Source organism: Megalobrama amblycephala, linkage group LG1 (assembly GCF_018812025.1).
Source record: "Megalobrama amblycephala isolate DHTTF-2021 linkage group LG1, ASM1881202v1, whole genome shotgun sequence".
Taxonomy (NCBI): Eukaryota; Metazoa; Chordata; class Actinopteri; order Cypriniformes; family Xenocyprididae; genus Megalobrama; species Megalobrama amblycephala.
This window is the reverse complement of record NC_063044.1, coordinates 55,350,326-55,378,157: the sequence shown is the minus strand read 5'-3', so window position 1 is coordinate 55,378,157 and position 27,832 is coordinate 55,350,326. Positions and strand designations below refer to the sequence as shown.

Below are 27,832 nucleotides of genomic sequence, written 5' to 3'. Positions count from 1 at the left end.
ATAATAAAACTAAGCTGTAAACTGTGGCTCATTGTGGACAAGGAGTTTTCGTGCTTAAAATATCACATTAAAATATTACATTTGTACCAAACAAAACATATGAGAATGATTATAAAGACTGATTATAATTAGGCGAGATCAACAGCTGCAATATTCATGCAAGCTAGTAAATTTACTCCAGTCACACACTGAAACTACAAACAAAACAAAAATGTTGCATTTACAGGTTTAACAGGTATACAGTTATCTTCCTGGATTCAAGTGGAAACCATCCCATTTAGGAGATGTGAAAGTGAAAAGTGTGCTTTATGTCTCAGTTTCACGAAAAACAAGGAAAGGTTTATCGTCCCACGATGAAATATGAAATATGGTGTTGGGGGGGGGGGAAATCATACACAACCTGTACACAAATTCCAATAGCACCATCATGTTTACATCTCGCAATTTACATACATTTTTTTGAAAAAAACATGTTTGCTGGCAAATAGCAAATCCACATTTATTACTTGATAAAAGATTTTGGAAGATGCAAAGTACAAAACATAAATGATCTTCATAAAGGGCGACAGCAAATTTAAAACAGTACAAATACGTGAGGTCCACAACAACATAAAACCACACTCCTTCTGAGTATATATTACTGTACAAATGCATATTTACCAGCAGCCCTTAAGCGGCTGCCTAAAGATGCGTGTAATTTAAGGAAACTCGGAAGCAAGGAACTCCACTGTGCTTTTAGGAAGAGTGACGTGTATACCATCCAAATAGTGCAAGAACCTGTAAAGAAAAGAAAAAAAAAAGTGAATGAGATCATTCCACAAAACAAATGTTGAAAAAAATGTAAAAGACTCATATTGGCATGAATAAGAGTAATAAAAAGAGAAACTAAACACTATGTTAAATTGTCATATTCAAGCTTTGCAAAAGCCACATCCTGTCCCTCTACTGCATTTAGGTTTTTTTTAGTCACCTATGCACTATGACCAAGTTAACACTTCTTTGACAGCTCAACAAAAAAACAAATGCATCGGATACTGAACGCACAGTACACAAAGTGTTTATGTGCACTGTGGTTATTGTGTTAGGCCATCAAATATAGTGTTTAACCTTTATAAGACTTTTGTTTTTGACATTGTGACTCATGTAAAGGGTGTAATCTTAACTTTTGAAATGTGCTCACTGTATAAAGGGTATTTCCCTTGTCACTGTTCAACTAAGTGTGGTATCTGAATATCTGGAAATGATCTCACATTGGGAGCATAACAAAAGGGTGTGTCATGCATTAGAGACATTTCAGGATTTCCAGGTGGTCAAGAGTGTACACCAGACTATTTTAAATCAAAAGATTTCTCTCTTACTTGCCACAGGGTTCCCATACCTCTTAAATGATCAATTTCCATGACTTTTTAGTGCTTGGAAAATATTTGATATAATAAATCAGTAATATGCTAAATGAAAAAATAAAATGAATGAAAAAAAAAAAGTCATTTTGTAACCACTAATGACATGAGTGCACTGCAGATAATCAATAAATGTATGTAATAACCCTCACCTGCGTTTGATCTTTCCCTGCTCCTTCAGTCTCTCTGACCTACAGATAGTGCGTAGAGAGGGGAGGTAGTCCAGAGCCACTGCTGCCCGGTTTCCCAGCATACCAGCTGACATGGTGGAGAGCACCGACTTAATCACCTCGCTTCTCTTCTCCATCACCCTGTTACAAAACAAAATGAACACAATCTTACAGTATGTTGTGCATAAACTGCCTCACAGGGCAAAGAGAGGTTTGAATATTATATTGAATATTTGTGTTATATTCACAATGATTTAGATTTTTTTGGTTTTCTAATAGTGTTGTCAAAAGTACTGACTGCGATACCTTTTGGTACTGAAATTTTTAAAATGTGACGCTTTGAGCACCGTTGAGCAGATTCGTAAATGCCTCTGATCGGAAAAAAAACTATAGCGAGGCTGAATTCTCACCTTGGTTCACAAGGTGTGACTTGAGCAAGGCTAAAGCCATCTCTGTGTGGAGCCACAGGAAGGGTGAGCTCCTCCTCTGCCTCTCTTCTGATCTCCTCCTCCAGTTGCTGTGCTCTGTCCCAGGCCTCAGAGACAACAGCCTTGCACTTCTTAAAACTCAAATGCCCCAATGCAGCAGACATTTCATCAACACCAACACCCTTTACCCGGCTGACGCACTCTAACCGAATGTCATCGGTCATCCCACTCTTGACCTTTGCACCGGTCCAGCCAAAGTCCTGCAGTCTGCAGGAACCCTCTGCCTGTAAAGGCTGGTAGTGCAATGATGAGTCCAGGAAGGACATGTGGTCCATATACTCTGCTAAACTGCTTAGGCACTGTGTCACTGGCTTGCTCTTCTTTCTTTCGGCTTCAGATAACACAATGTGCCTCAGTTTTATTGGCACAGCTTCAGGCACATTCACCGATAGATTGGCTGCTTCCGCATTACTGCTTTGAGCAGGATCTCTGCTGGTTTTTGGCAGTGAGAGGAAGTCATCCTCCGACTCTGAATCAGACTGGAAAACATCTTTATTGCTCATACCCAACTTCTTGCGCCCCCTCATTCTGGAGGAGACCTTAAGGGGACTACTGTCATTAGAGAGCTCTTCCAAAACTTCTATCCTCACAGTCTGAGGTACTTCTTTCTCAGGTTGAGACTGTGGGTTTGGTGCTGACTGTGATTTGAGGGTGGACTGCGGTAAAGCGCGAGTTGGCAGAGGAAGCAGATTCTCCATATTGGAGTACAGAAGATCCACTCCCATTCTGTGGACCTTTGAGAGAAGATCCCAGCACTTAATGCTCTCTGGTATTGAAGACTCGTGCTGTAAAATAAGATCAGTTTGATCAGAAACAAATTCTGGAAATTAACATTTAAACATATTTTTGGTGTATAAATAAATAAATACCAATGATCCACAATATATTGTCACTATATCTATTATTGGCCAATACACTTTTTTTTATTTTTAAATTATCAGTATTGATATTGGATATTTTAAGGGTTAGTTCACCCAAAAATGATAATTCCAGAAAGGTACTAAAGACATCAGTAAAACAGTCGACATGACTGCAGTAGTTCAACCTTAATGTTATGAAGCAACGAGAATACATTTTGTGCGCAAAAACAAAACAAAAATAACGATTTTATTCAACAATCTCTTCTCTTCCCTGTCATTATCTTTACGTCCGGATGCTGGCTCAGTATTGGCCAAAGCTGATCATGTAAGCAGCATGATGCATGCGTGCGATGCTGACACAGGAGCCAGCCAATAATGAGTCGGCGTTCTGACGTAGAACCTGGAACTGCTGGACATAAACAACGTATGAGAATAACACAGAAGAGAAGATGTTGTTGAATAAAGTTGTTATTTTTGTATTGTTTTTGCACACAAAGTCGCTTCATAAAATTAAGTCACGGCGACCGTTTTAACGATGTCTTTAGTACCTTTCTGGACCTTGAAAGTGGTGATTAGAATTTAAGATACTGTATATTAGGGGTGTAACGGTACACAGAAATCACGGTTTGGTTTTGGGGGTCAAATGGTCACACTTTAGTTTAGGGTCCAATTCTCCCTATTAACTATGACTTTTGCCTCAATAAACTCCTAATTACTGCTTATTAATAGTAAGGTAGTTGTTAAGTTTAGGTATAGGGTAGGATTAAGGGATGTAGAATATGGTCATGCAGAATAAGGCATTAATATGTGCTTTATAAGTACTAATAAACAGCCAATATCCTAGTAATATGCATGTTAATAAGCAACTAGTTAATAGTGAGAATTGGACCCTAAACTAAAGTGCTACCGGACAAAGGAACAAATCAAATTATTTTTATTTGATTTATTAACAGACAGTAGTGCAAATTAAAGTTTGCTCCACCTAGTGGCATTTAGTCCCCTAGTTGGTACAGTTCAGCCTCCTGTGGTCTATTAAGCACTAAGCAGTAAACAGAATGCACTCTTTCATAGATTATTTTGCAGGGATGATAAAAAAAATTAAACAAAAAGGTAATTATTTGTAATCAGCTACAAAACTGAAAAGCATCTTGCTATAAAATAATGAAAAAGGAAAGTTACAGTTTGCTCCACTTCCATTGTGTGAGATATTATATATATATATATATATATATATATATATATATATATATATATATATATATATATATATATATATATATATATATATATATATATATGACAATTTTAATATCATTGTATTCTTAATTTGAAACTTTCACAAATTCAATACTCACCGTTAGCAGCAAATCTGCAATATTTTTTGTTTCCATATTGCGGATCCCCAGCAAAGTCTCTGTGCATGCAGTGTGACAAGGAGGTAGTTTATCCTCATTTACACCCTGAGCTTTGATAGACTGATGGTGAATGTCACCCTTAAAGTCCCCTTTGAGCTCTATAGTGTGAAAAAAGATGTTTGTGATAACTATATAAACATACTATACTATGATATACATCCAAGTGTTCTAAGTGCATCTTTTCATAATCAGTTAAATATATCTTTACCTGATGAAGGCAAAGGCCTTTGCACCTGCTGTCCACCACCACTGCATGCCCAGAATTGCAGATGCAGGAGACTTTGTCGAATATCACAGCTGTTCCAGTCTAGCAGACAGGACACATCCTTAGTGTCTGTTCTCACGTTTTCTACCAGACACAGCAGCTGGAGGTAACTGGACACATCCGCCTGGAAAAACCCAAGGTTTTGACTATCACAAACCAAACACAATATAAGAGAATATAGGAGAAAATAATTAGAAAAGGAGAAAATAAATTGAGTGCACTTACCACTGAAGGAGATTTGAAATGGATTTCCTCAAAGAACCCATCAAATGTAGCACCAAAGGTCGGATCTAGACAAAAAGGTTCTATGATGATTCACAAATCTTATGCAGTGCATTTCTGTCCACTGCCAACTTTACTCACCACTGGTTGTTAAAATAACTGGTCTCTTGGTTGTGGTCATGAAGGTTTTGATTGCAGCCAGGAATCCAGTGTCATCATCAAAAATGATGTCCACCTCCTCAAATAAGATGAGGGATGTGGCAGTTCTCTTGCCCTGGTCTTCAGCTGAGACCTTGATGCCCGTTGGTGTTCCACTGGAGCACTCTTTGCTTTTGCTGTCAGTCTCTTTTGCTTTGGCAGACTTTTTTGGACATGCTTATAAAGAAAACATTAGAAAGGTCTCAAATATGAAGCTTAAAAACAATTTCCCAATAAATTTAGCACACAATACATGTCAATACCAATTAAAGGTGCTAAAGAGGATCTTTTCGTCGACTGAGAAACCAAAGACTTTTACTGAGTTTTTGAAATGAGCGCATGCGTAAGAATAACCCCCCTCCTTCACAGCTCATTTCGAGGGAATGCCTCCCAAAACTCGTGCACGAGTATTGGAACACGAGTGTTTACCACCGGCATTTGCTGTGTCGTGTTAGTGGATTCATTTTGTCGGACTCACCGCAGGTAACTCATAATCTGCAGTTGTTACTCCTGTCTCCTGACAAAAACATTGCATGCGGCGCCTGTGGAGTGTGGAAAGTTACTGGAGCGCGCAGCCGCGCACGTCTCTCACATGGAACGTAATGGCAGTGATTGACAAGCCAGAGGGTTCGTAAACGATTGGCTGATGTTTTTAAGGCCCTACCTCGTGCACAGATGATGTATATTAATATTATTCCTATCAGTGCACCTAATAAATTGTCTTTTATCAGTTAGTAAAGACAGTTTCAAGTAGGGATGTCCAGATCCGATCACGTGATCGGAAATCGGGCCCGATCATGTGGTTTCAGACTCGATCGGAATCGGACGTTACCTCCCGATCAGGACTCGGATATATATATATATATATATATATATATATATATATATATATATATATATATATATATATATATATATCTCATTATTTTTAACACATCTATAGTGATGCGGTGGCACAGAGTTACGCCTGTTTCACACTGCAAGCGTAAGCGGCGCGTGAGTAGCGCATATTTTTTTCAGCGTGCATGTCAACCAACGGATGCATTCACACAGGCAGCAGGAGCAGCTCGTAAAGCGTCAGGCAGGAGCGTCGCGTAAGCAGCAGTGCCGCGATCGTCTCGGCACCGAGTCTATCCCTGTGTCTCAATCAGCTCCCTAGCTCTTTAGGTCGTGAATCAGTATATAATGAAAGTGAATGTGGCTGATACCCTGATCAGTGCCCTGACTACTGAACTAGGGAGCTGATTGAGACACACGCTGCGCTGCTGACGCGTAATTAAAGTGAAAGCACACTTTTGATGGACAAAATAAATATAATTTCACACAAAAAGTGTTCAAAATGCACACAATACGCATGTCTAATGTGTTTTAACAAGAATTTGAGTATGACAGAAAAGAAAATTAAGAATCAAAAATAATAATAGAAGATTTACCCATTTAAACTTGTTTTTTATTATTCAGTTTGGGTTAAAGTATGGTGTATTACAAAAACTAAAGTAAACTAGCCAGAAAATATGATATATATAAACATTATTTTAGTTATTACACAGTCTGCAGCATACCCAAATCAAACCAAATATATTTGTTTTTATATTAGCCTTTTTTATATTTACTGTTGCACTAAAGTGAAGTGAAGTGAACAATTTATGTTATTTATTACTTGATTGTTCAAGCTACCTCACAGAAGTGCTCTGTTTGTAATTAAATAAAAAATAAGGAACGTCCTGGATCTGTTTTTTTTCGCTCTTCTTTATTCTTTTTTTGATGTATTATAGAAGTATCGGATCGGGACTCGGTATCGGCAGATACTCAAAATCAAATGACTCGGACTCGGACTCGAGGGCAAAAAAACCTGATCGGGACATCCCTAGTTTCAAGTAATATTGCAAAAATTTATAAAACAAAACATCCTCTTTAGCACCTTTAAATATTGAGTGTTTGGTAACACTTGACTTGGATTACTGGATTTTGAATTATTACCAGGTTGTGTTTTCTTGTCTTGACTGTTAGCTTCTTTGCCAGTGGGTCTTCCACCTGCTTTGAAGAAATTGGCCAGAGATGTCGGAGCCAAGCCACCCTTCCTGGATGGAGCACTTCGAGGAGACTGAGGAGGCTTCCTGGGCGATGACACCACCCTTCTGGGGGAGTTCACCTTTCCTGTGATTAGAAGATACACGGAGAACTCATTCGAAAAGTCATGCACACTATATATTGTAGTACAATCACCAAGGAAGAGAAAATTCATACTGGGAGAGGTCCCGGGTTTGATAGTGGTGCTGTTGCTGCTATAATTGCTGAAGTAGGATGGTTTGTGAGAGTTGACACCCTGGATGTCTACTTGGTGGGACTGAGTGGCTTCCTTCAGCTGGGATAAGATCTGACGACCACTCCTTTGAGAGGAGGAGTTAACCTCAAATACCTTGAAGGAAAAAACCAACAGGGTGGGTAGAAACATTTCTTTATTTGAATGACACTAAATAGTCTCAAAATAGTAAAGTGAAACAGAAAAAGAACCAGACCTTGAATCCCAGTTCTTGCGCACAGGCATAGACTGCAGCAGTCTTGCCCACTCCAGTTGGTCCAGTGATAAGAAGTGTGTTACACAGATGATCTTCTGTCTCATCCAGGCCTTCACCTATGAGCCAGGAGTCTGCACAGAAATAAAGTTGAGACAATGACAAGAATATGAATATTGGTATAGCTGAATATGACAAGCAAAACAGCAAGTACTGCCATTTAGTGTCTATTTATGGGCAGTCTCCAACTAAAGATTTTTCAAGTCGACTATTAGTCAGTCAAGCGACTAATTGCACATTTATATTAATTTCATTACTTAAACATATACTGAGGACAAAGCTAAACCATAATAAGCATTTAATATATATTTATTAGGCATAATATAGCCTATTCTGCGCTCAAGCGCACACATAAAGCTTGCTGCAATTAGTAATGATTATGAATGTATTGAGAAAAAAATAGCAAGGAGACATTTCAATTATTTATTAATAAACTAGTGTTTTCTGAGTCAGTGTCGGCTGCAAAGATAAAGTTGACGATGCTTCCTTGCCATCTCCACTCAAATGCGCCTATTCAATATTTCTGATGTCTGTGAGGCAAGTATACTCTGAGTTTCGGTTCTTTTTTGTGGTTCACAGAGATGCCAGAAAGCACATCCTGTTTGTTTTCTTCATTTTACAAAAGGCACAATGTTTTCTTGTTATTGTTTACACAAAAGTAGACAGTTTCGAATGATGTATTACTCTTATCCGTATGACCAAAAAATGAAATGAGTATTTTAAGTTGAAAATCAAGTAATTGTGTCAGTGCCTCCGTGTCTTGCAGTAAGCACACTAATACTTCAGCTTCCACACAAACACTTGGATATGGTCCTAATAATAGCGCACATTTATCTAGGTTAACGATTAGTCGACTATTAGGGGCAGCCCTAGTCTTTTCATACCATTACTGTCCTCCTCTTGCTTTTTTTCCAGCTGTTTCCTCTTCTCTTCCCGGTCAGCTCTCAATTTCCACTCTTTCAGCCAGCTACCAGTAACAATCAAAATGAAAAGGGAAGAAATGTATTAAAAAGAAATATTCATTATTGACACATTGATTAGTGAATGGGACCTTTTATCATCTTTAAACCTTTCATCATCATAAAACTTGGCATGATAACAACCTGTGTAGTCTCCGGACAGACTCCATATTCCCGATTATTTCACTGGAGTGCTGTGGCTGATATTTCTCTGTCCAAAGCACATCCTCTTTCACTCCATCTAGAAATGAAAACATGAACCACCCAATTTAAACAACACATAGTGCAAACAAGTTTAAAAAAAAAAACATAGCTAATTAAAGCTGCAAGCAGAGATGAAAGGGCAAGGGCTCGCCGCCACCCGTTGGCCTTAGGAAAACAGTGAACATTGGGCAACATGCAGATAAGCGAGTAAATACAGGAGAAATATGGCAAAGTCATTTCAAAGTGCCACACTTCCTGCTGTTAACAGGTGGTGCTTTGACTGTAACTGAATATTACCATGTAGATGTTTACAGGCCAGGACTGTTATCAAACATGTGAAGTTTGGAGCAGATTGGACATTGTATGCCTAAGTTACAACAACTTCCTGTTTCGTGGCATTAATCGCATACATTAGCACTTAGCCAAGAGTTGCATGATTCTTGTTTCTAGTATGTTTGGAACATCATGGCATATTTAAATGTGTTTCTGGGAGTGAATTACAGTGCAAACTATGCCATTTTCTGTTGCCAGCAGGTGGCGCTATGGCTAACCGAATATCGGCATGTAGAGGTCTTCAAGCCATGACTCTAATAAAACGTGAAGTTTGGGGCAGATCAGACACTGTATGCCTGAGTTACAACAGCTTCCTCCTTCATGGCGAAATATCAGATTTTGTCAGGCCAACACGGACACGCCCTTCAGCAAAAACTCAAGATCTTTGCAATGCAACATCACTAAGGCCTTAAGATTAGACTGACCAAATATTATGTTGATCTGATTAAATCTTTGAGGAGTTCACAGTGTAAAACATGTCATTTCCTGTTGCCCACAGGTGGCGCTATGACTGTAACTGAATCTTACCATGTAAATGTCTTCAGGTCAGGACTCTAATAAAACATGTGAAGTTTGGGGCAGATCGGACATTGTATACCCCGAGTTACAACAACTTCCTGTTCCATGGCGAAACATTAAAGGGATAGTTCACCCAAAAATCATTCACTCGCCCTCAAGTTGTTCCAAACCTGTATAAATTTCTTTGCTCTGCTGTACACAAAGGAAGATATTTTGAAGGAAGCTTGTAACCAGGCCGCTTTGGGGCACCATTGACTTCCATAGTAGAAAAAAGTCAATAGTGCCCCAGAATTATTCAGTTTCCCCACATTCTTCAAAATATATTCCTTTGTCTTCAAAGAAACAACGAAGAACAAAGAAATTTATACAGGTTTGGAGCAACCCGGGGGTTAGTAAATGATGACAGAATTTTAATTTTTGGGTGAACTATCCCTTTAAAATTTGTCAGGCCGCCACGGACACGCCCTTCTGTGAAAACTCTAGATCTTCACAGTGTAACGTCGCAAAGGCCTTTAGGTTAGCCTGACCAATATGATGTTGATCTGATTAAAGCTCTAGGAGGAGTTCATTAAAGTATGACGTCTGGATATGGCAAAAGCTACAAAAAATTTGCAGAGAAAATTAAAAATATCTGACTTCCTGTTGGGTTTTCAGATTTTGCAACTGGGACTTTTTTGTAGGCATTGGGCTGTTACATGTGTCTAACGAATTTCATACCTGTCAAGAAACGTAGCATGAATGCCGCTTAATTGAAATTTCGTAGGTGGCGCTTACGAGCCATTTTGCCACACCTAATTCTGAAACCCATATCAGATGTAAATTTTCACCACTTCTGACACGTGTGTGAAGTTTCATGAGTTTGTCACAGGTATAAATTACATTTTAAAGTGAATAAAAATAGAAAATTTGCTGATCCCAAACATTTAAACTAGTGCTCGTTGTTAATTCATGTTCATTTTATGTTAATTTATACAACATAAACTGTAAAAATGTCTATGTATAAATTAACAATTACTTAATTTTGTCAAATTACAACTAATGCTAATAAATTTAACATTATTGTACTTTCACAGAGAATTTGAGAGGAAGAGATCTACTCAGAATATGAAAAGATTGTCTACAAACGTATTTAATTTTCACCTTCTGTGCTTGAATTTTCTGGGACAGAGGAATCTGCTATAATGTGAACATCATTCTGGTTCCCCACAGGTGAGATTAACTCTGCTGGCTTGGGTTCTTCTTTCTGCTTTTGCCTCTGTGAGCGACCTCTTCTACTTCTGCCAGATGGCACTGTGTCAGAGACCTTCTGTGCTGCCTGACCTCCTGATGGTGGACTTTCTTCAATCACTATGACATCCCCTTCTGAGTGACTGGCCTTTGGTTTTTTACCCACTTTGTCTGTTGTCTCTCCATCTACACGCTTCCGTTTCCTTCCAACGCCATCAGAAGATCCAGCTGGGCAGGACACCTTAGACTCAACTTCAGGTTCTACGAATAATCATATAAATAGTCATATGTAAAGAATCTGTGAATAATTCTGGATTACATATATTATTTTAAATAACCCATTTCTGCCTAAGTATTATATCTTCCTGTGGGCAAAAATACAAAAACAAAAATAAAAACAAAACAATTAATTGTATTCTTCAGTCACCTGAGGCAGAGGCTTGGAGGATGTAGTCTTCACGTCTCTTAACGAACCGCATAAAGAAACGTTGATGAGGGAAGGAGGGATTGGAGATTCTCATCTCCTCCAAAAGATGCTGTCTGATTGGCTCAGAAAACTCTGACTTCCGACAACAAGAAACCTAAACAATAAAAAAAAACAAGTTACATTTGTTGCTGTACATAAATACAGGAGGCGTAAATAAAGTCTCCTTTGCTCACCAAGGCTATATTTATTTGATTAACTACACAGTAGAAACAGTGATATTATGAAATATCATTACAACATGTGATCCTTCAAAAATCATTCTAATATGATGATTTGCTGCTCAAGAAACATTTCTCATTATTATCAATGTTGAAAACAGTTGTGAGGCTTAATATTTTTGAGGAAACCATGATACTTTTGTTTTTGATGCTTTGATTACAGGGTTCCCACTCTAAACCAAATGTCAAATTCCCTGACTTTCACTAACTAAAAAGCTGAATTTCCAAGACCTATAATGAACGGAAAAACAGGCCGCTGTTGTGCTGAGCACTGAGCTGACAAAAATCAGCCACAGACACTATTTCACATTTGCAAGCTTTATTTACTTGTTCACAGACGTTTTTAGTACAAAACTAGGTTAAACACTTTTACCTGTTAAATGCACTTTGATATTTTTCAGTACTATTTCTACAGAAATAAATTTATAGTTTTTATGCTTTCAGGGATTAAAGGTGCCCAAGAACCCCTTTTCAAAAGATGTAATATAAGTCTAAGGTGTCCCCTGAACGTGTCTGTGAAGTTTCAGCTCAAAATACCCCATAGATTTTTTTTTTTTAAATTAATTTTTTTAACTGCCTATTTTGAGCCATTATTACATATGCACCGATTAAGCGTGCTGCCCCTTTAAATCTCCCGCCCCTGCGAGCTCTCGACAGCCTTAAACAGCAAACACAAAATTTATAAAGAATGAAGTTGTGTTTATGAATTATACAGACTGCAAGTGTTTAAAAATGAAAATAACGACGACTCTTGTCTCCGTAAATACAGTAAGAAACGATGGTAACTTTAACCACATTTAACAGTACATTAGCAACATGCTAACAAAATATCATGTTATCATGGATCATGTCAGTTATTATTGCTCCATCTGCCATTTTTCGCTATTGTTCTTGCTTGCTTACCTAGTCTGATGATTCAGCTGTGCACAGATCCAGACGTTAATACTGCCTGCCCTTGTCTAATGCCTTGAACATGGACTAGCATATGCAAATATTGGGGGCGTACATATTAATAATCCCGACTGTTACGTAACATTCAGTGTTATGTTGAAATTCGCCTGTTCTTCAGTGGTATTTTAAACAAATGAGATTTATATAAGAAGGAGGAAACAACGGTGTTTGAGACTCACTGTATGTCATTTCCATGTATTGAACTCTTGTTATTCAACTATGCCAAGATAAATTCAATTTTTCATTCGATGGCACCTTTAAACGCTCTAGAAGATTTTCTGTTTCTTATCAAGTTCATCATTCAGTCTTTTAATTTCTACACATTTAGTTTTTATAAACCGTCTTAGACTGTTTGACTCTAGGCTATTTCTGTAAATGGTTATGATTATTTAAGTCTGAAATAAATAATTAATAATTATTATTTCCTTGAAAAATATTGAAAAAGCCCACTTGTTTGGGCTTTGCTTAATATTAAAATGGTTTGAGCTTGAATATCATTTTGCATGACTTTAATAGCCACTATGAGAGCAATAATGGATAATTTACTTCAGAGTTTGAAAAAAATAAATAAAAAGGAAACAAGAACATTTAAACTTTAAGTAATAAAAACTTTTCATTGTGCATTTATGTCCCTGTTCCCTCTCTATGACCTGAACTATTAGCTGCAAAATACCAGAAATATAGAAACCATTTCAAAAATAGAATCCTTTGTCGTGCCATGGCTGGTTAGGACAGTCTTTGAAGGAGTCATTTTGTAGCCAAAGCTCTTGAAATTTGCATTTTCCTGGCATGTTTGCCTTAGTTAACAGGTACAGGTGACTGCATTTGACTTTGAAGTTTGAAGTATATTTTGAAGTTGATGAGCAGGAAGGGAATAAAAAGCAGCTGAAAAATAGCCTGACCATGACAATACAATACGCAAAACAAAAAACAAACAAACAAACAAACAAAAAAAAAGCGGTATAGAAAAATTACATTTTGATTAAAGGAAACTAAAATTTAAATCGACAAACAAAAATCCCTGATATTCCATGACTTGGACCAAAAAAAAAATATAGAATTCCCTGACTTTCAATGTCTGGAATAGACCTTTTCAAATTCCATGATATTCCAGAAATTCCATGACCCGTGGGAACCCTGTGATTATTAAAAACTTCGAAAGAACAGCATTTATTTGAAACAGAATTCTTTTGTAACATTATAAATATATTTACTGTTACTTTTGATCAATTTAATGCGTCCTTGCTCAATAAAATTATTCTTTAAAAAGAAAAACTCTTGCTGACCCCAAACTTTTGAACAGTAACTTATTTAAACAAACACTGAAATATTCTGCCTTTTGAATAAAAAAAACAATGTGAAACACTTAAATCTAATAATTGTCCCCAAAAGATTACCAACCTTTTGGCAAAATGCTCTCTTAGCAGGAACTGTAGTATAACCTAAAGACTTCTCCAAAGACATCAATTGCACCGCTGGTAAATTATAGGACTCCTTTAAGCAAATAAGGAAGGGATTTGTAGGCCACTGGAGGTTCCAAACAGAACAATCTGACATGGAAAGAAATGAACACATTAGTCTCAAACACACACACACTAAAATCATTGTATGTTCTAACCAAGAAAACACCTGTCCGCTTACCTGCAGCCCTCTGCTGAACATGCACCACTGTCTGGAAGGAAGCACAGGCCTGACTGTAAGCCTCTCGGCTGGCTGCCGTTTTTGCGATCTGTTTTTTAAAAGACTCCGGGAGGCCGCTCTTCAGAAACTCTCTCTTTGCTCTGAACTGTTCATCATCTTGCGAGTTCTCAGATGCCTCTCGACTGACAGGGTTGAGTTTAGGAACAGGCATTTATTAGATTTTTTTATACAAACGAGAAAATAAGAGCATAAGACAATTTTACAATTCAAGTACCATCTGTTTTTATTAGCGTAATACCTGCTGTCGTCAAAGATGGAGATGACAACAGACGGTCTCTGGGCTTTCTTGTCAACAAACAGAGGAGCCAGTTTAGAAGCTGAAAAAGATAGACATGAATGCATTATTTTATTTACCTGAATTCAGTTTCCATGCTTGCAAAAAAATAAAAAATTCAGATATTAAAGCAGGCATTGACTTAATTTTAACTAGTTGTGTCACTGTAAGTTACCTGCAGGAGTCTTGGAGGTTTTGTTTTGAGTTGTGTTTTTACCCAAAACCTCATTCAAACTACGAAGCTTTTGGCTTTTGTCACTTTCCTGTGAGGCGACTGGAGCGCTTTCGCTTTCATCCAAAAAAACTACAGAGTCCTAAAAAGATGACATTAATATAAACAAGTGAATAAATTGAGCAATTATTAGCAGAATTTTTTGCAAGTATAAAACATTTACACCTGTTTACTTAAGACGCATCCACTCACCTCATCTTCACAGTAATTTATGCTGGACTCTTTGCTTCTTGTAGAGCGTCGTACACCGTCTTTCTCCTTATTAGTGTCCTTTTTACTTTGCTGAAGAGCTTTGGCTTTCTGCACCAGCTTTTTAGCTTGTTTTCTCTTTTTAACTGCATTTAATTCCTAACAAATAAGAGTTTTTGTGAGTTATCTTCAATCTTAAAACATCTGCCAATGACAATAATTATTAAATCATTTATTCTATGTATACATTAATTTAATGAGTTATAGGCCTTTATCAATGTCCGTGTGTCATCACATCCAGCTCCGATAAGTAGTGTAAACGAATTTCCACCTGCATTATTGTCAATGGATGGACGCCATTTTTTTATGAAGAAAAGTTAAACGAAGTTAGTTTAATTTAACAACAAACATCAATTTTTAAAACTGTTTATTTAGACTTGTAGTATTTAATACTTGTAGTATTGCACATACACAGGTTACAGTATGGCTTGTGCGCTTCCCTTTAAATCGTCGGAAATGTTATGACATCTTTTTTCTTGTTTCACAATACTCAAATAATGATTGTAAACTGAGGGTTGTGTCTTTAGAAGACGTATCTGTGCTGAATTTTACTGTGCTGTGCTGACCGACATAAACAAATCACAACAATCCCGTGCCATTGATACAGGCTGCAGCGGAAATGTTTTTACGCTACTATTTGAAGCTTAAGCTTTTCAAATGCGTAAGTGTGGTAAAGGCCTGTTGTATAGTTTTTATAAAAATAACACTTTTATAAACAAAAAATATTATACAGCATTATTTTTTGCAACATACATAAATCATAAATGTTAGTTACCTGTGTGGAGAGAGGACTTGAAATTTCAAAATCACCAGCTTTTGTAGCAGAGGATGGAAATACCCTGGAGATTCTCATCCTATCCAACAAAATGTCAAATACATGAGACAAGTAATACAAAAAAAAATAAAAATTAAAGGAGATTCTAAGAAATTAAAAAGTTAACCTCACCTGATAGGGCTGCCTTTCGTGTCTGGTGGACAGAGCATTTCAGCTCTATAAATGCCCCTTTTGGGCCTGTGAGATTTTGGGGTGGAGGCCAAAGAAGGTGAGGGTGTATTTTGGGTCTCTTCATCTTTCACAGTGTTCTCTTGCGTCTTTTTCTTCTGCAGCACACTATTGAGCACAGCGGCTGATTGTCTACGTGAAAGCTCTCTGGTCGACCTCCTCAGCTCTCTGACAGCCTGTTCACTGCTGTTATTATCAGCTGGCCTATTCTCGCTGTCGACCTCCGTGTCTGTGGGAGGTTCCTCAGTTTTCGGAGTTGGAGCTTGTGCATCTTCAGCTTTCTTAGCTTGTCCCTTTTTCCCAGCCTTCCTAACTTGCTTCTTTTTGTCACCAGGACAGCTCTTCTGTTCTTCGTTTTGCTCAGAGCTGGTTTCGGGTTTGTTCTCAAGAGATTTTTCTTCATGTTTCTTGTCTGTTGTCTCTGGATCCTTCTCTTGAACCTGGTTCTGCTTGCTTTGACCCTTGTTGGTTTTGCTTTTAAATCCATCTAGACTAGGCTGCTTAAAGGCATTCATAAACTGCTTTCTCTCCGCCTCGGTGCTTTTAGGAGGATTGGAGCTGGACTCCATCACATCAAGTTCAAGATCTTCCTCAAGAACAACAACGTTGGACTTCCTTTTGAGGTCAGGCAATACGTCCGGTTTAACCTCTGGGATAGGAACACACAAACTCTTGTCTTCGTTTGAATGGCTTTTTTTATTTCTACTAAAAATTGATGCGACTTTTAACTCCTTGGAGGCTTTGACGGACTCATGATGATCAGGGGAAATGGGATGCACCTCAGCTTGGACTGTCAGAGTTCGGGGTGACACCTGCAGAGGACCGCTTACAGAATCACTCTGACCATTACAGGTGTTGCCTTCATTTGACATCTCAGCAGTGTCAGTCTTGGGAATCGCATTGCACTCCTCCTGCTCTTGGTTCTGATTTTGTAGGAAGTCTTTAAATGAGATTGTGACAGTGCTACTTTTCTTGTCCGCACTTTCCTCCAATTTAGCATCACATACAGGCTCTTGAGCATCAGCATCACACTCCTTAGTCTCTTCACTGCCCCCTTTCGCCTTTCGGTTTCTCCTCACAGCAGATTTTCTGTTCCCACAATCTTTCTTCCTGCTTTGGTTTACAGATGGTTTTTGCTCAGAACTTTCCCCAGAATTCTTAACCGTCAGGACATTTGGATCAGCCTCGGTGGTGTTTTTCCTCACACCACTTTCTTTATTGGACAAGACATCATGACAGGTTTGAGCTGGAACAGCAGCAGTGTCACTTTCCTTTACAGCTGATTCACTGGGACTCTCTATCAAGACAACTTCATCTGTGACCATCTGTGCATCCTCCTCTTTGGACTTCTTGTTGTCCTTGGCCTTCCTGGTTCGCTTCTGCCCCTGTCCTCTTATAGGTTTTCCAGGGACTTCTCGACTCGTTTGCTCTGAAGGTTGCGGGGAGTTCTCTTTAGCTACCGGAGAGCAGCTTTTTATTTCTTGCGCAGGGGAGGTTCTCTTAAAGTAGTCCATAATGTTGTTAGACCGAGGTGGTGAGAACGGCTTCTCCACTGGCTTGGGCATAAAGTAGTTAGTAATAGTTCTGACAGATGGTGCGTCCCCATCCTTCCTCAATTTCTTGCATGGCTGGAGAAACAGAGCAGTATAAGTGTTGAAAATCATTTTGAATATAAAATCAGTGCCATATCAGCTTTTTATATGACACATACCTGACCCTCAAAATCCTCCATGATAGCTGCCATAGCAACGGCACCAGCCATGTTTCACCCCCAAACTAAAAATCTGTATGGATTTAACAGACAAAACCGAGATTTTTAGAAGAGTTTAAAGACAAATACACAAAACAAAGCCACGTGAATTAAAGTATATTTAAACATATTTACAACATTTAAGTTTGCACAATTTCATAATTCATAAGCAGCTACAATTACAGTTTGAATAAACGATGCCTCCATAATTGCATTAAATGTTTACCTGTCAATTAACTTCATGTGTGTGTAGAAAAATACATAAAGATTGCAGACACTCACCGTTTCTTTTTCTCCCTTCAGTGATAACGTTACGTTGATACATACTCCAAAATTACAGTTCACACTGCATAAACTATGAACACAACGAGTGTAAGTAAACACAAAGCCTATCTATATACACATTTCCCAAACATCGATATACATTCCCAAACCGGCGAAAAACAAACATATCATGTGGTACTAACCAACCCGAAACCCGCCTTACGTGTGAATCTCTAAAATCAGAGGTACATTAGACGCTAATGATCATAGCCCATATTCTGTAATATTGTAGATTTTAGTGTAGTTGAATTGTTTTCGACAAATGGCGCCAAATATCATGGATGTCTTTCGCCGCGCCGGCTCAGCCAATCACAGTCCGTGTCGTCATACATTCTCGAACAGGAAAAGCGCGTTTTCAAACGACACTCGATTTCAAAATAGCAACAGTCATCTGGAAAAGGTTTGCCACAAGATCAAAAAGGTCTTTCTTTGTTTAATTTCCATTAACATAGTTATATTATCCCCTTAAATGTAATTAGCTTTAACTATGTGTTAAATCATGTCTTATATCCTCACATATCCCACATTGAAGGTTTAAGTGTATGTGTGTATTATGATAAAACACACTAACATGCTGTTTAAGTATCTTCTTTTTTTTTTTTGTCAGATCAAGGGTTTTCAATTTCTCTCTCTTTATATTTCTGAATATATATAAATGAAATATATGTCATTAATAAGAGCAGTTAATGCACGAACAGGTGCTCGGCACCTTTATTTTGAAAGACTAGTCGAGCGCTTCCTGCGGGCTTGTTGATGCGACGGTCGCACTTGCATACATACGGCGCTTTTCCAACTTTTTACCGTCTACAAAAGAAACGACGGATGCCTAAACGAATTTAACCCAAAGTCCAAGGTATTTTATATGCATTATTCTTATGCAATTCTTATTTTAACAGAAAACTCAAACAAACACAGCAGAGCATGACTAGTTTTTTACGCTAACCGCTTTGTCTGTACACTATTTTTGTAGACCAGGCTTTGCAAATGTATTAAAAATGCTAACTTTTGAACAACAAAAAAGGCAAGATACTCGTTTAAAAACTAATTTGCAAAGGGCTAGTAAACATAAAAGAATAATTCAAATTTTAATTTGTTTGCATTTGTTAAAAAGCCAGATTTGTTTAATTTATTTTAGATTTAAAGTCATGTTATGAATTTTAGTATTATTTTAAATGATGATAATAATGCATAATTAACTAATACCGAAACTCTTACCACGCAATTAAAGTGTAGATTTAAAGTAACCGTAAAAAAAAGTGTTCTGTATATTAAATTAATTACATTTTTAAATAAAATAGTATAAAATATGAATATAGAAATCCTTGGATGCAACTGTATTGTTATTATTATATAACAATGTATGCATATATATATATATATATATATATATATATATATATATATATATATATATATATATATATATATATATATATATGTTTAGCTTGTTTGTTTGTTTGTTTGTTATCTTGGCATCTTTCAGGATCATCTTGGTGTGTGTAATTATGTGTATGTCCTCATATTCTCTTATTTTCTCAGGAGGGCAAGTGTTTGTGGTCTCTGTGAGACTAACCGAGGACTGGAGAGCCAGTAACCGTGTTTTAATCAGCCTCACATTGAGGAGTATTTCTGGGAGTGTATGCATGTGTGTCATCATGGGTGACGTCATTGACTTGGACAGACAGATCGAGCAACTCAGACGCTGTGAGCTTATCAAGGAAAATGAAGTCAAGGCGCTGTGTGCCAAAGCGAGGTAATACCTACACTTCAAGAGACCAGATATCTCATCATGAATTTTTGCAAAGCTTTGCACAACCCATGTGCATCTAGTGATTATTGCTGATTGTTCTTAAGTTGTACATCAGTCTAGAGTTGATTTTGAATTAATGTTGTATGTGTCATTGTTTTGCTCTACAGGGAGATTCTTGTGGAGGAGAGTAATGTTCAGAGGGTAGATTCTCCTGTCACGGTGAGTATTTCTTTATAAATTTACTCTATAAGTAACTTTTTATAGGATTATGCAATTGAAACCAACCAACCATTTTGTTTGCAGGTCTGTGGAGATATACATGGGCAATTTTATGATTTAAAGGAGCTATTTAGGGTAAGCAGTTGAGAATACAACATGCCATTCGTTGAATTCACAATACATTTACTTTCAAATTTGTATTGGTAGATCAGTTAAGAAACAAACAAACAATGCATTGTGCTTTGCCTTTTTGATTCTGATTGTTGTCCTCTGGGTTTTCAGGTGGGGGGTGAAGTTCCAGAGACAAACTACCTCTTCATGGGAGACTTTGTGGACAGAGGGTTCTATAGTGTGGAGACTTTTCTGTTGCTGCTAGCATTAAAGGTGCAATATCTGTCCAGAAGTTAATCTTGTATGCTTTGTAATGTTATAGCTGCATTAAAGTCGTTTTACTCTCTGTAGTCTGTTCTTATTCTCAGTTCTTTATATTTATGCCTTCAGGTGCGATACCCTGACCGAATAACGCTGATCAGAGGGAATCACGAGTCGAGGCAGATCACGCAAGTGTATGGCTTTTATGACGAGTGTCTTAGAAAATATGGCTCTGTTACAGTCTGGAGATACTGCACAGAGATATTTGACTACCTATCCCTCTCAGCCATTGTTGATGGCAAGGTAGGTCCTCATAGATTTCAGCATCTGCCCACTTCTATTACGTTAACATTTTACTGTATGTATGTATGTGTATATACTGATTTTAAGAAACAACTATTGGCCGATACTGATATTTGTCACTTGCTGTCTTATTTGAACTTTTGTTATTAAAATAGATCAGTGTTTTGATATTCTTTAAAATGACCAAGTTCAAAAATGCACTCATTAAGGTATAATAGCTAGTTTATTGCTGCATCATCAAATAATTTCTAATGAGCATGGATTGGATCCGTTTAACATTTAATAAGCCAACATAAATACAACAGAACAAAGATGCATATATAAATAGTGTTTTTCTGGATGGCCTAACAGTAGTTTTCAGGGACAGAGATAAAGTTATCAAATGTAAAATATATCTGATTTATATAATAAATCAAATATTCCTTAATCCCTAAAGTTACAAAAGTTATTTGGTCAAGAATAGCTCTCTGGGCGTCACAGTGAATGGCTGCCTACTGCTCCGGGTGTGTGTCCACTACTCAATACTCAATAATGTGTGTGCACTAACTTGGATGGGCTAAAATGCAAAAATTCAGGGTTGGTTTGTTTTTTGAAGAAAAGTCTCTTCTGCTTACCGAGGCTGCATTTGTTTGATCAAAAATACGGTAAAACATTAATAATATGAACTATTATTCCAATTTAAAGTAATTTTCTATTTTAAAATGTACCTTTTCAACTATATACCTGTAATGGCAAAGCTATTACTCCAGTCCAGTTACTCATTACTCCAGTTTTCAGTGTCATGTTTTCAGGATTCTTTGAATGGGTTTAAAAAGAAACAGCACTTATTTGAAATAGAAGTTGTTGTTTTTTTATCAGTGTTAAAATTATTTGTCACTTTTGATCAATTTAACCCATCCTTGCTGATAAAAGTATTTATTTAATAAAAAAATTGCTGCCCCCTAACTTTTGAATGGTACTGTATATATACTATTTTTGCTCCCCAGATATTTTGTGTGCATGGTGGGCTTTCTCCATCTATTCAAACTTTGGATCAGATCAGAACTATTGACAGAAAACAGGAAGTTCCTCATGATGGACCCATGTGTGACCTACTGTGGTCTGACCCTGAGGGTGAGAGTAATATAATGCAACATAAAGGAAAGACCTTCAATATGTTGACCTAAAGACCTAAGATTGTCTGCTCCCTTTCTTGTTTCTAGACACCACAGGGTGGGGTGTGAGTCCGAGAGGAGCTGGATATCTGTTTGGTAGTGATGTGGTGGCGCAGTTTAATGCTGCCAATGATATCAGCATGATCTGCAGAGCTCATCAGCTGGTGATGGAGGGCTACAAGTGGCATTTCAATGAGACAGTGTTAACGGTGTGGTCTGCGCCAAACTACTGTTACAGGTGTGGTTTTATTCGGTCTTACAGTGGTTCCATTACTTGTGTGTGCAAATTATTATTTAGATGTAAGCAATATTATAAGCATGCTGGATTGTATTACTTAATTTACAGCTTCTATTAGATTAGTGTTGTCAAAAGTACTGACTTATTAAACCGGAATATTAAAAATGTGACGATACCAGCATTTCCCTATAGCATTTTGAGCACTGTTGAGCAGATTCTTCTGATTGGCCATTTTATTTACTTGCTCAACAGATATGTCTGTGATTGGCTACAAAATGCTGGTATTGTTACATTTTTAAAACTTCAGTACTAACTTGGTACCGCAGTCAGTACTTTTGACAACACTAATATTAGATGTCTCACCAGGAACTGTTTTATTTATTTCCCTCTTTTGTAATATTGTCTTAGGTGTGGTAATGTGGCAGCCATTTTGGAGCTTGATGAGCATCTCCAGAAAGAGTTTATCATATTTGAAGCTGCACCTCAGGAAACCAGAGGCCTCCCCTCGAAGAAACCTGTGGCTGACTACTTCCTTTGACTTTCCAGTCCAGGAGGAAATTTGGAAGCATCAGAAACAACATCTGTATAGACTAACTTTTTTTTTTTTTTTTTAAATGCTCTTTTTTTGTGCTGGCCAACTTTTATCTGCACAACATCAGTACTTCTGTGAATGGACCAGCATTTACTGCCTGTTTCTCATATTCCTTCCTTGTTACAAACTTTTTTTCTTACATCTTGTAAAATGTATTTGAAACTGTTTTGACTGTCCCCAATTATGTGGTAGTTTTGTATTTTCAAACTGGTGATATTTTTTCCAACAAATAGAATAAAATGAGTAGGTTTATATATTTGCATATATAAATCTGTACAGAAATGAGCATATCCATGAATTTGTGGTTACTTCTTAATATGTTGCTGCTTGTATTTATATAGCCATTGTTGCATATTTCTAATAAGAGTCAATATTTGTATTCGCACCTGAAGAATTTACAGATTCTTGAATCGCAGACTGTGAAAGAGAAGCTTTTGATGTAAGCAATAAATCATGATTTCAAAGACAAGATCATACACAAGATAACTCATAATTACATTGTATATTTTGAGTCACGGGTTTTAAATGGTAAAGGAATCTCATTGATGCACATAAAAAAAAAAAAAATCTTTGCAAGTTTATTTGGTTCAGACCCGCTATTTTACAAAACAATGTCTAAATGTTTAATGTCCAAAATATTGTGATTGTAGAATTTCTGAAATTGAGATTACGTTTATTCCTATTGATTAGACCAGGTCTAATCAAGATGTTTGGTATTGTTTAAGTAACCTTTTTAATTTGCTGACTGGTGACTTGAACCAAGTGGTCAACTTAAATGGACCAAAACTGTGTGAGGAGAAACTGGACAATATTTGATTTGCAGCATGTGGTGTGATGGACTATTTATTTATTTTTATCTCATGTCCACTCTATACTAGATTATTCTTCTTTCTTAATTAGATCAATTATCACTGAAATGGATAGCTTACAACTAACAATTATTTGACCGATCCCATCAACCAGATGGCAAAATAGGCTATCATCAAAGGCTTAAGCTAGTCCTAGACTAAAATGCATGTTTGAGCTTAACTGAAAGCAACTTGTACTGACATATCTTAAAATATGTCACTGCCATTGTTTTGTCTCAAAATGCACACCTGTAATGATTTTTTTCAAGTGTACGTTTATAAAAGATACTTAAATATCCTAATTGAACTAAGGCCTAATCGTGGCTTAGGCTAAGCCTTGTCTGTGAAACCGGGCCTTAGAGACACATCTTTCAATCTCATGAACAACTCTGTCCTCTAATCTAGGAATTTTGTTACCCTAGACAGTGAATACTGTTGAGATTTGGAGAGCAAATTACTTGGGAATCGAGCAGCATACAAACTGAAAGAGAATCTAAGACTATAATATAATTGGTGATGTCAACATGGCTCAGTCGCTCAGAGGACATACTTGGTCATTTTTGCAAGGTTAAAACCAACATCATGAAATTATTTTCCCATTTTTACATATCAGCATTACTGATGACTTCAATTCTGTTGGCAATGCAGGAACTTACACTGCTCAAGTGCCTCACTGTCCCTCATTTTTTATAAAAATTGTATTGAACCAGGAATATCCCTTTAGTAGGTAAATCAACACACAGAGTAAGTGTCCAGTATGAGATGGTTTATTCCTTTGGCTATTACAGAGACAGTCATGCATAAGCTGACCAAGTTCTTATAAAGATAATAGTGTTCAGTTCAGTGTAACAAGAATAACTTAAATAATTAGTAAGCCTTCATTTTCAGTAGCCATGCTTTATACCGGATATTAAGAAAGTGCACAGATAAATGAGGTTATCCTTTAGTATATTGGAATGCAAGTTTTGGCAGTGTTGTGGCAAAACGGTCACACTCCGTATCAATATGTACCAGCACCAGAACTGATTTTCCATTTGAATTATGTATCCAAGCTACAGTTCTTCTTATGTTTCAGTCAAATTAGACATTCATTCATTCATGTCACAGCAGAAAGGCATTGTTTAAACAATTTTCTGTTACCAGTGGGCATTCCTTCTCTTAGCAACTGTCTCCAGGAAATGCGAGTGATTCGCATAAAGGGCCAGGGAGGAGTCGATATCAATCCAACTCACTTGACCAGCATCATCGCCTGCTTGCAATGGAAGCTCACTTACACTATTGCCTAGATGGAAAAAAATGATTTAAACTTGTGGGGTAGAACAATGTACTTCACTCAAAAAGATACCTTCAGAATATTATATTGAATCAATATAAAGATTTTACCTGATTCATCATGGAAATTGACTGCAACTGTCTCCATCCAAGCATTATCTGTGTTTCTTGGATCATCTACATAACCTTTATACACCTATAGGAAAAAGAGTTGCTGTGTTATATAGCACTGCATCGCTTAAGGTACGGTCACATTGTTCATTGTGAGCTGTCATTCATGCATCACTGCACTGCTGACAATGGAGCTTTTTTTCCTCGAGGAATTTCGCTAATGCGACTGCACCTTTAGACACTGAAAATCACACATAAGGGCAAGGTCTTACCTGAAGACCTTCTGAGTTGAAAAGCTCAGTGATTCTCTTTTGGATATTTTCCCTGTCACTTGGAGATGCTTGCAGAGAGTTCAGTGCCTCTTCTGAGAACTCACGCTGCAATGTTTGAGAAATGCGCTCTCCGGGGTCCACCATACCCTGAACACACCACAAATTATACAATCACCACAAAGATTATAACCATATGTTAGCATATTAGCAGAATGAATTTTAAACAAGCTTTAAAATCACCCCACACTCAAAATAACCATTCTGAAAACTTGACTCAAAATTTGTTGTTTGAGATGGTCCCTGTTAAAAATATAGATAATGCTTATATAAACTAACATCACAATTTATACTCACCCCTGGAATGGCCCATTCACCACAGTCCAACCTTTTAATGGACACAAATTGCAGTATGGGTAGTTGTGAGTTAGTGTGGTGGACATGTTGTCCTGACGAGTCCCTTTTCCACCTGTTTGAAGCCACAAGAAACGGGAATGGGTGATTGTTTTAAGTGATGTGAACTCTGACACATTGAACACAAAATACCTTGCATTCATGGAATTGTTAAACCAGTCGAATGGGACAGAGGTTGCAGTTGAAAGGCTGGTTATGCCATTTATTATGACACACATACCTGGTAACTATTGGATCAGCAGCGTGATTTGGACCCCACCTTCCCAGTAATCCTCTGCCCTGGAGTCCAGTTCTTCCATGTGGATTACTGAGGATGATTTACAGTGAGTAGACATTAATAAGCAGGAAATCAAGCCTTGTAAATATTACAAATATTTAAATTTTTTGATGAATTTGTGTTTTAATGTTTTAAATCTCTTTTATAATTGATGAATTTTGCAACATCGACAGTTTTTGAACTGGATCGAATCAACATTTAAATGACTCAAGCTGAATAACTACACTAGTGTCTTCTGTGGAGCTGCTTATAGCTGAACTGAACTCATTTTATAATTGATAAACTTCACACAGTTATTGAACTGAATTGAATCAACTCTGAACTGACTTGCGCTGAATAAGGACACTATTGTCTTCAGTAGAGCTGCTTTGCAGCAGAATTTGTTTGCATCTTTGAATCTGTTATTTTCCTGGTGAACGTGATTTCACAGAGTACATCATGTTCCTGGATCAACATCTTTGTTGGTCCTGGAACAACAATCCAATTAACCCATCAGATCTGAGGGACAAGTTTACTGTTTTTGTTAAGTTTAGGCTTACAACCTGGGTTAGGTGCTTCTATATCAGTGTTATTCAACTATCATTTCCCTCTGATTTTTAGTTACGGGTAGGGTTAGGATTAGGGGTTGGGAAAAGGATAGGACTAAATTTTCGGATACGAATGTTGTTCCAGGTTCAACAAAATATGTTGAACCTATAAAATAAAAACCAATTTTCCTGTTTATTACATTTAATCCGCTTTGATCCAAGACTTATGATATATAAATAAAGGCAACTTGACTTTTACTCACAGTGGATTTCCATTCTGGATCCGATATGGGCCTTCGTGGCTTCTCCTGTCCACAGATCCATCCAGGGAATTGAACTGTGGGGAAAATGCGCTGAAGGAAGTATAAATAGTCTGAATGAATCAAAAGAAATTTTCACACATATATTTCAAAACATTATCAGGTATACCATTTTAATTTTAACCACTATCATTCTCTTGTGCATTTTTAAACCAGTAAGGGAAATTTGCAGTGATTGAATTTTTTTAATGGATTTAAAATTTATAATATATAAAATATAATTAATTATTTACATTACTCATGGCGTGTTTTACATATGTTGTTACTCACCCAATCTCTGGGTCAGCCCAAACAGGCTTTTTCAGCACAGTAGGGGCCGTATAGTGAACAGGCTTGTACTGGGGCCAGTCTGTCTCCCAGTCAACTTTGTCATCTGGGACAGGAAAGCGGCTGGTGTCTGAGCCAGTATATACTGGAGAACGAGCCTTAATATGCACGGAAGGAGACATGTAGACAGATGTTGATGAACAGAGACTGGAAGTGCTGCTAATGGCGTTCTTCCTGCTGAAAATTGGTTTAAAGAAACTATTAATTTCAGTTTCACAAAGTCAGTGATGTTTCTTTAAAAAAATAATACAAGACAAACTACTAGGTACTACAAGAGAACATGCATTAAAAGCTGTCGCTAATAGACCTGTCTTTCAACCTTGTATCACAACTACAGCAATTTTATTTAATAATTTACATACCAGATTCCACTTGTACCAGTAGGGTACGGAAGCCCAATAAGACTAAGCGCTACATGCACCGACGCAACCCAGTTACGGGAAACTGTTTTCATTCCAAATCAATATATGAAGCCCAGAGCCGCAGTAAGCAGGAAGTGAGAGATCAGCCCAGCCTTTCAGTGACGCAATTCATGCGACTTGCTGTTATGATCACGAGCGCTAGGGTGCTGCTCTGCTGGATGATCTGTAAAATCTCTCTAGTACAGTAAGTTCTCAACCATGTTCCTGGAGGCGCCAACAATGCACATGTTGCATGTATATAACGTATACATTGATTTATGCATCATATACAATGACAGTCGTACATTGTAGTCTACCCAATATAATGGACATAAATAATTAATTCCTTTTGGGGCAGGTATCAAATTATAAAAATTATTCAAGTGCGTTGCCAGTCTGAAAACAATAAATAT

General features: G+C 37.3%; 3 protein-coding genes across 6 annotated transcripts; 1 reads left to right on the top strand and 2 right to left on the bottom strand.

The window, feature by feature from the left end:
- Positions 1-478: 478 nt before the first annotated feature.
- Positions 479-18,330, bottom strand: atad5a (ATPase family AAA domain containing 5a). Of its 2 annotated transcripts, none has more exons than XM_048202432.1 (24): positions 18,189-18,330; positions 17,984-18,056; positions 17,663-17,735; positions 15,895-17,579; positions 15,724-15,802; positions 14,892-15,047; positions 14,643-14,781; positions 14,432-14,510; positions 14,134-14,315; positions 13,894-14,042; positions 11,264-11,417; positions 10,750-11,097; positions 8,698-8,794; positions 8,479-8,561; positions 7,538-7,668; positions 7,266-7,437; positions 6,999-7,175; positions 4,962-5,195; positions 4,824-4,888; positions 4,542-4,722; positions 4,274-4,431; positions 1,981-2,843; positions 1,553-1,711; positions 479-777 (listed from the first exon to the last, which is right to left on the bottom strand). In XM_048202432.1, the coding sequence occupies exons 3-24, from the start codon at positions 17,711-17,713 to the stop codon at positions 699-701; spliced, it is 5,421 nt and encodes a 1,806-aa protein (XP_048058389.1). In that variant the 5' UTR covers positions 17,714-17,735; positions 17,984-18,056; positions 18,189-18,330; the 3' UTR covers positions 479-698. The 2 variants fall into 2 exon arrangements, with proteins under 2 accessions (XP_048058389.1, XP_048058381.1); XM_048202424.1 differs by having other exon boundaries at positions 18,169-18,323.
- ppp4ca (protein phosphatase 4, catalytic subunit a) lies at positions 18,313-23,122 on the top strand. 3 transcript variants are annotated; one of them, XM_048202524.1, is made up of 9 exons: positions 18,313-18,425; positions 19,565-19,778; positions 19,943-19,994; positions 20,079-20,129; positions 20,277-20,378; positions 20,496-20,669; positions 21,656-21,782; positions 21,872-22,061; positions 22,470-23,122. In XM_048202524.1, exons 2-9 carry the CDS (start codon positions 19,669-19,671, stop codon positions 22,597-22,599), a joined length of 936 nt encoding a protein of 311 aa, XP_048058481.1. In that variant the 5' UTR covers positions 18,313-18,425; positions 19,565-19,668; the 3' UTR covers positions 22,600-23,122. The 3 variants fall into 3 exon arrangements, with proteins under 3 accessions (XP_048058481.1, XP_048058472.1, XP_048058464.1); XM_048202515.1 differs by having other exon boundaries at positions 18,328-18,446; XM_048202507.1 differs by lacking the exon at positions 18,313-18,425 and adding an exon at positions 18,721-18,878.
- Positions 23,123-24,252: 1,130 nt separating this feature from the next.
- nudt9 (nudix (nucleoside diphosphate linked moiety X)-type motif 9) lies at positions 24,253-27,540 on the bottom strand. Its single transcript, XM_048202417.1, has 8 exons — positions 27,381-27,540; positions 26,962-27,195; positions 26,635-26,724; positions 25,788-25,874; positions 25,511-25,622; positions 25,157-25,303; positions 24,885-24,969; positions 24,253-24,783 (listed from the first exon to the last, which is right to left on the bottom strand). The coding sequence occupies exons 1-8, from the start codon at positions 27,470-27,472 to the stop codon at positions 24,638-24,640; spliced, it is 993 nt and encodes a 330-aa protein (XP_048058374.1). The 5' UTR covers positions 27,473-27,540; the 3' UTR covers positions 24,253-24,637.
- Positions 27,541-27,832: the final 292 nt, after the last annotated feature.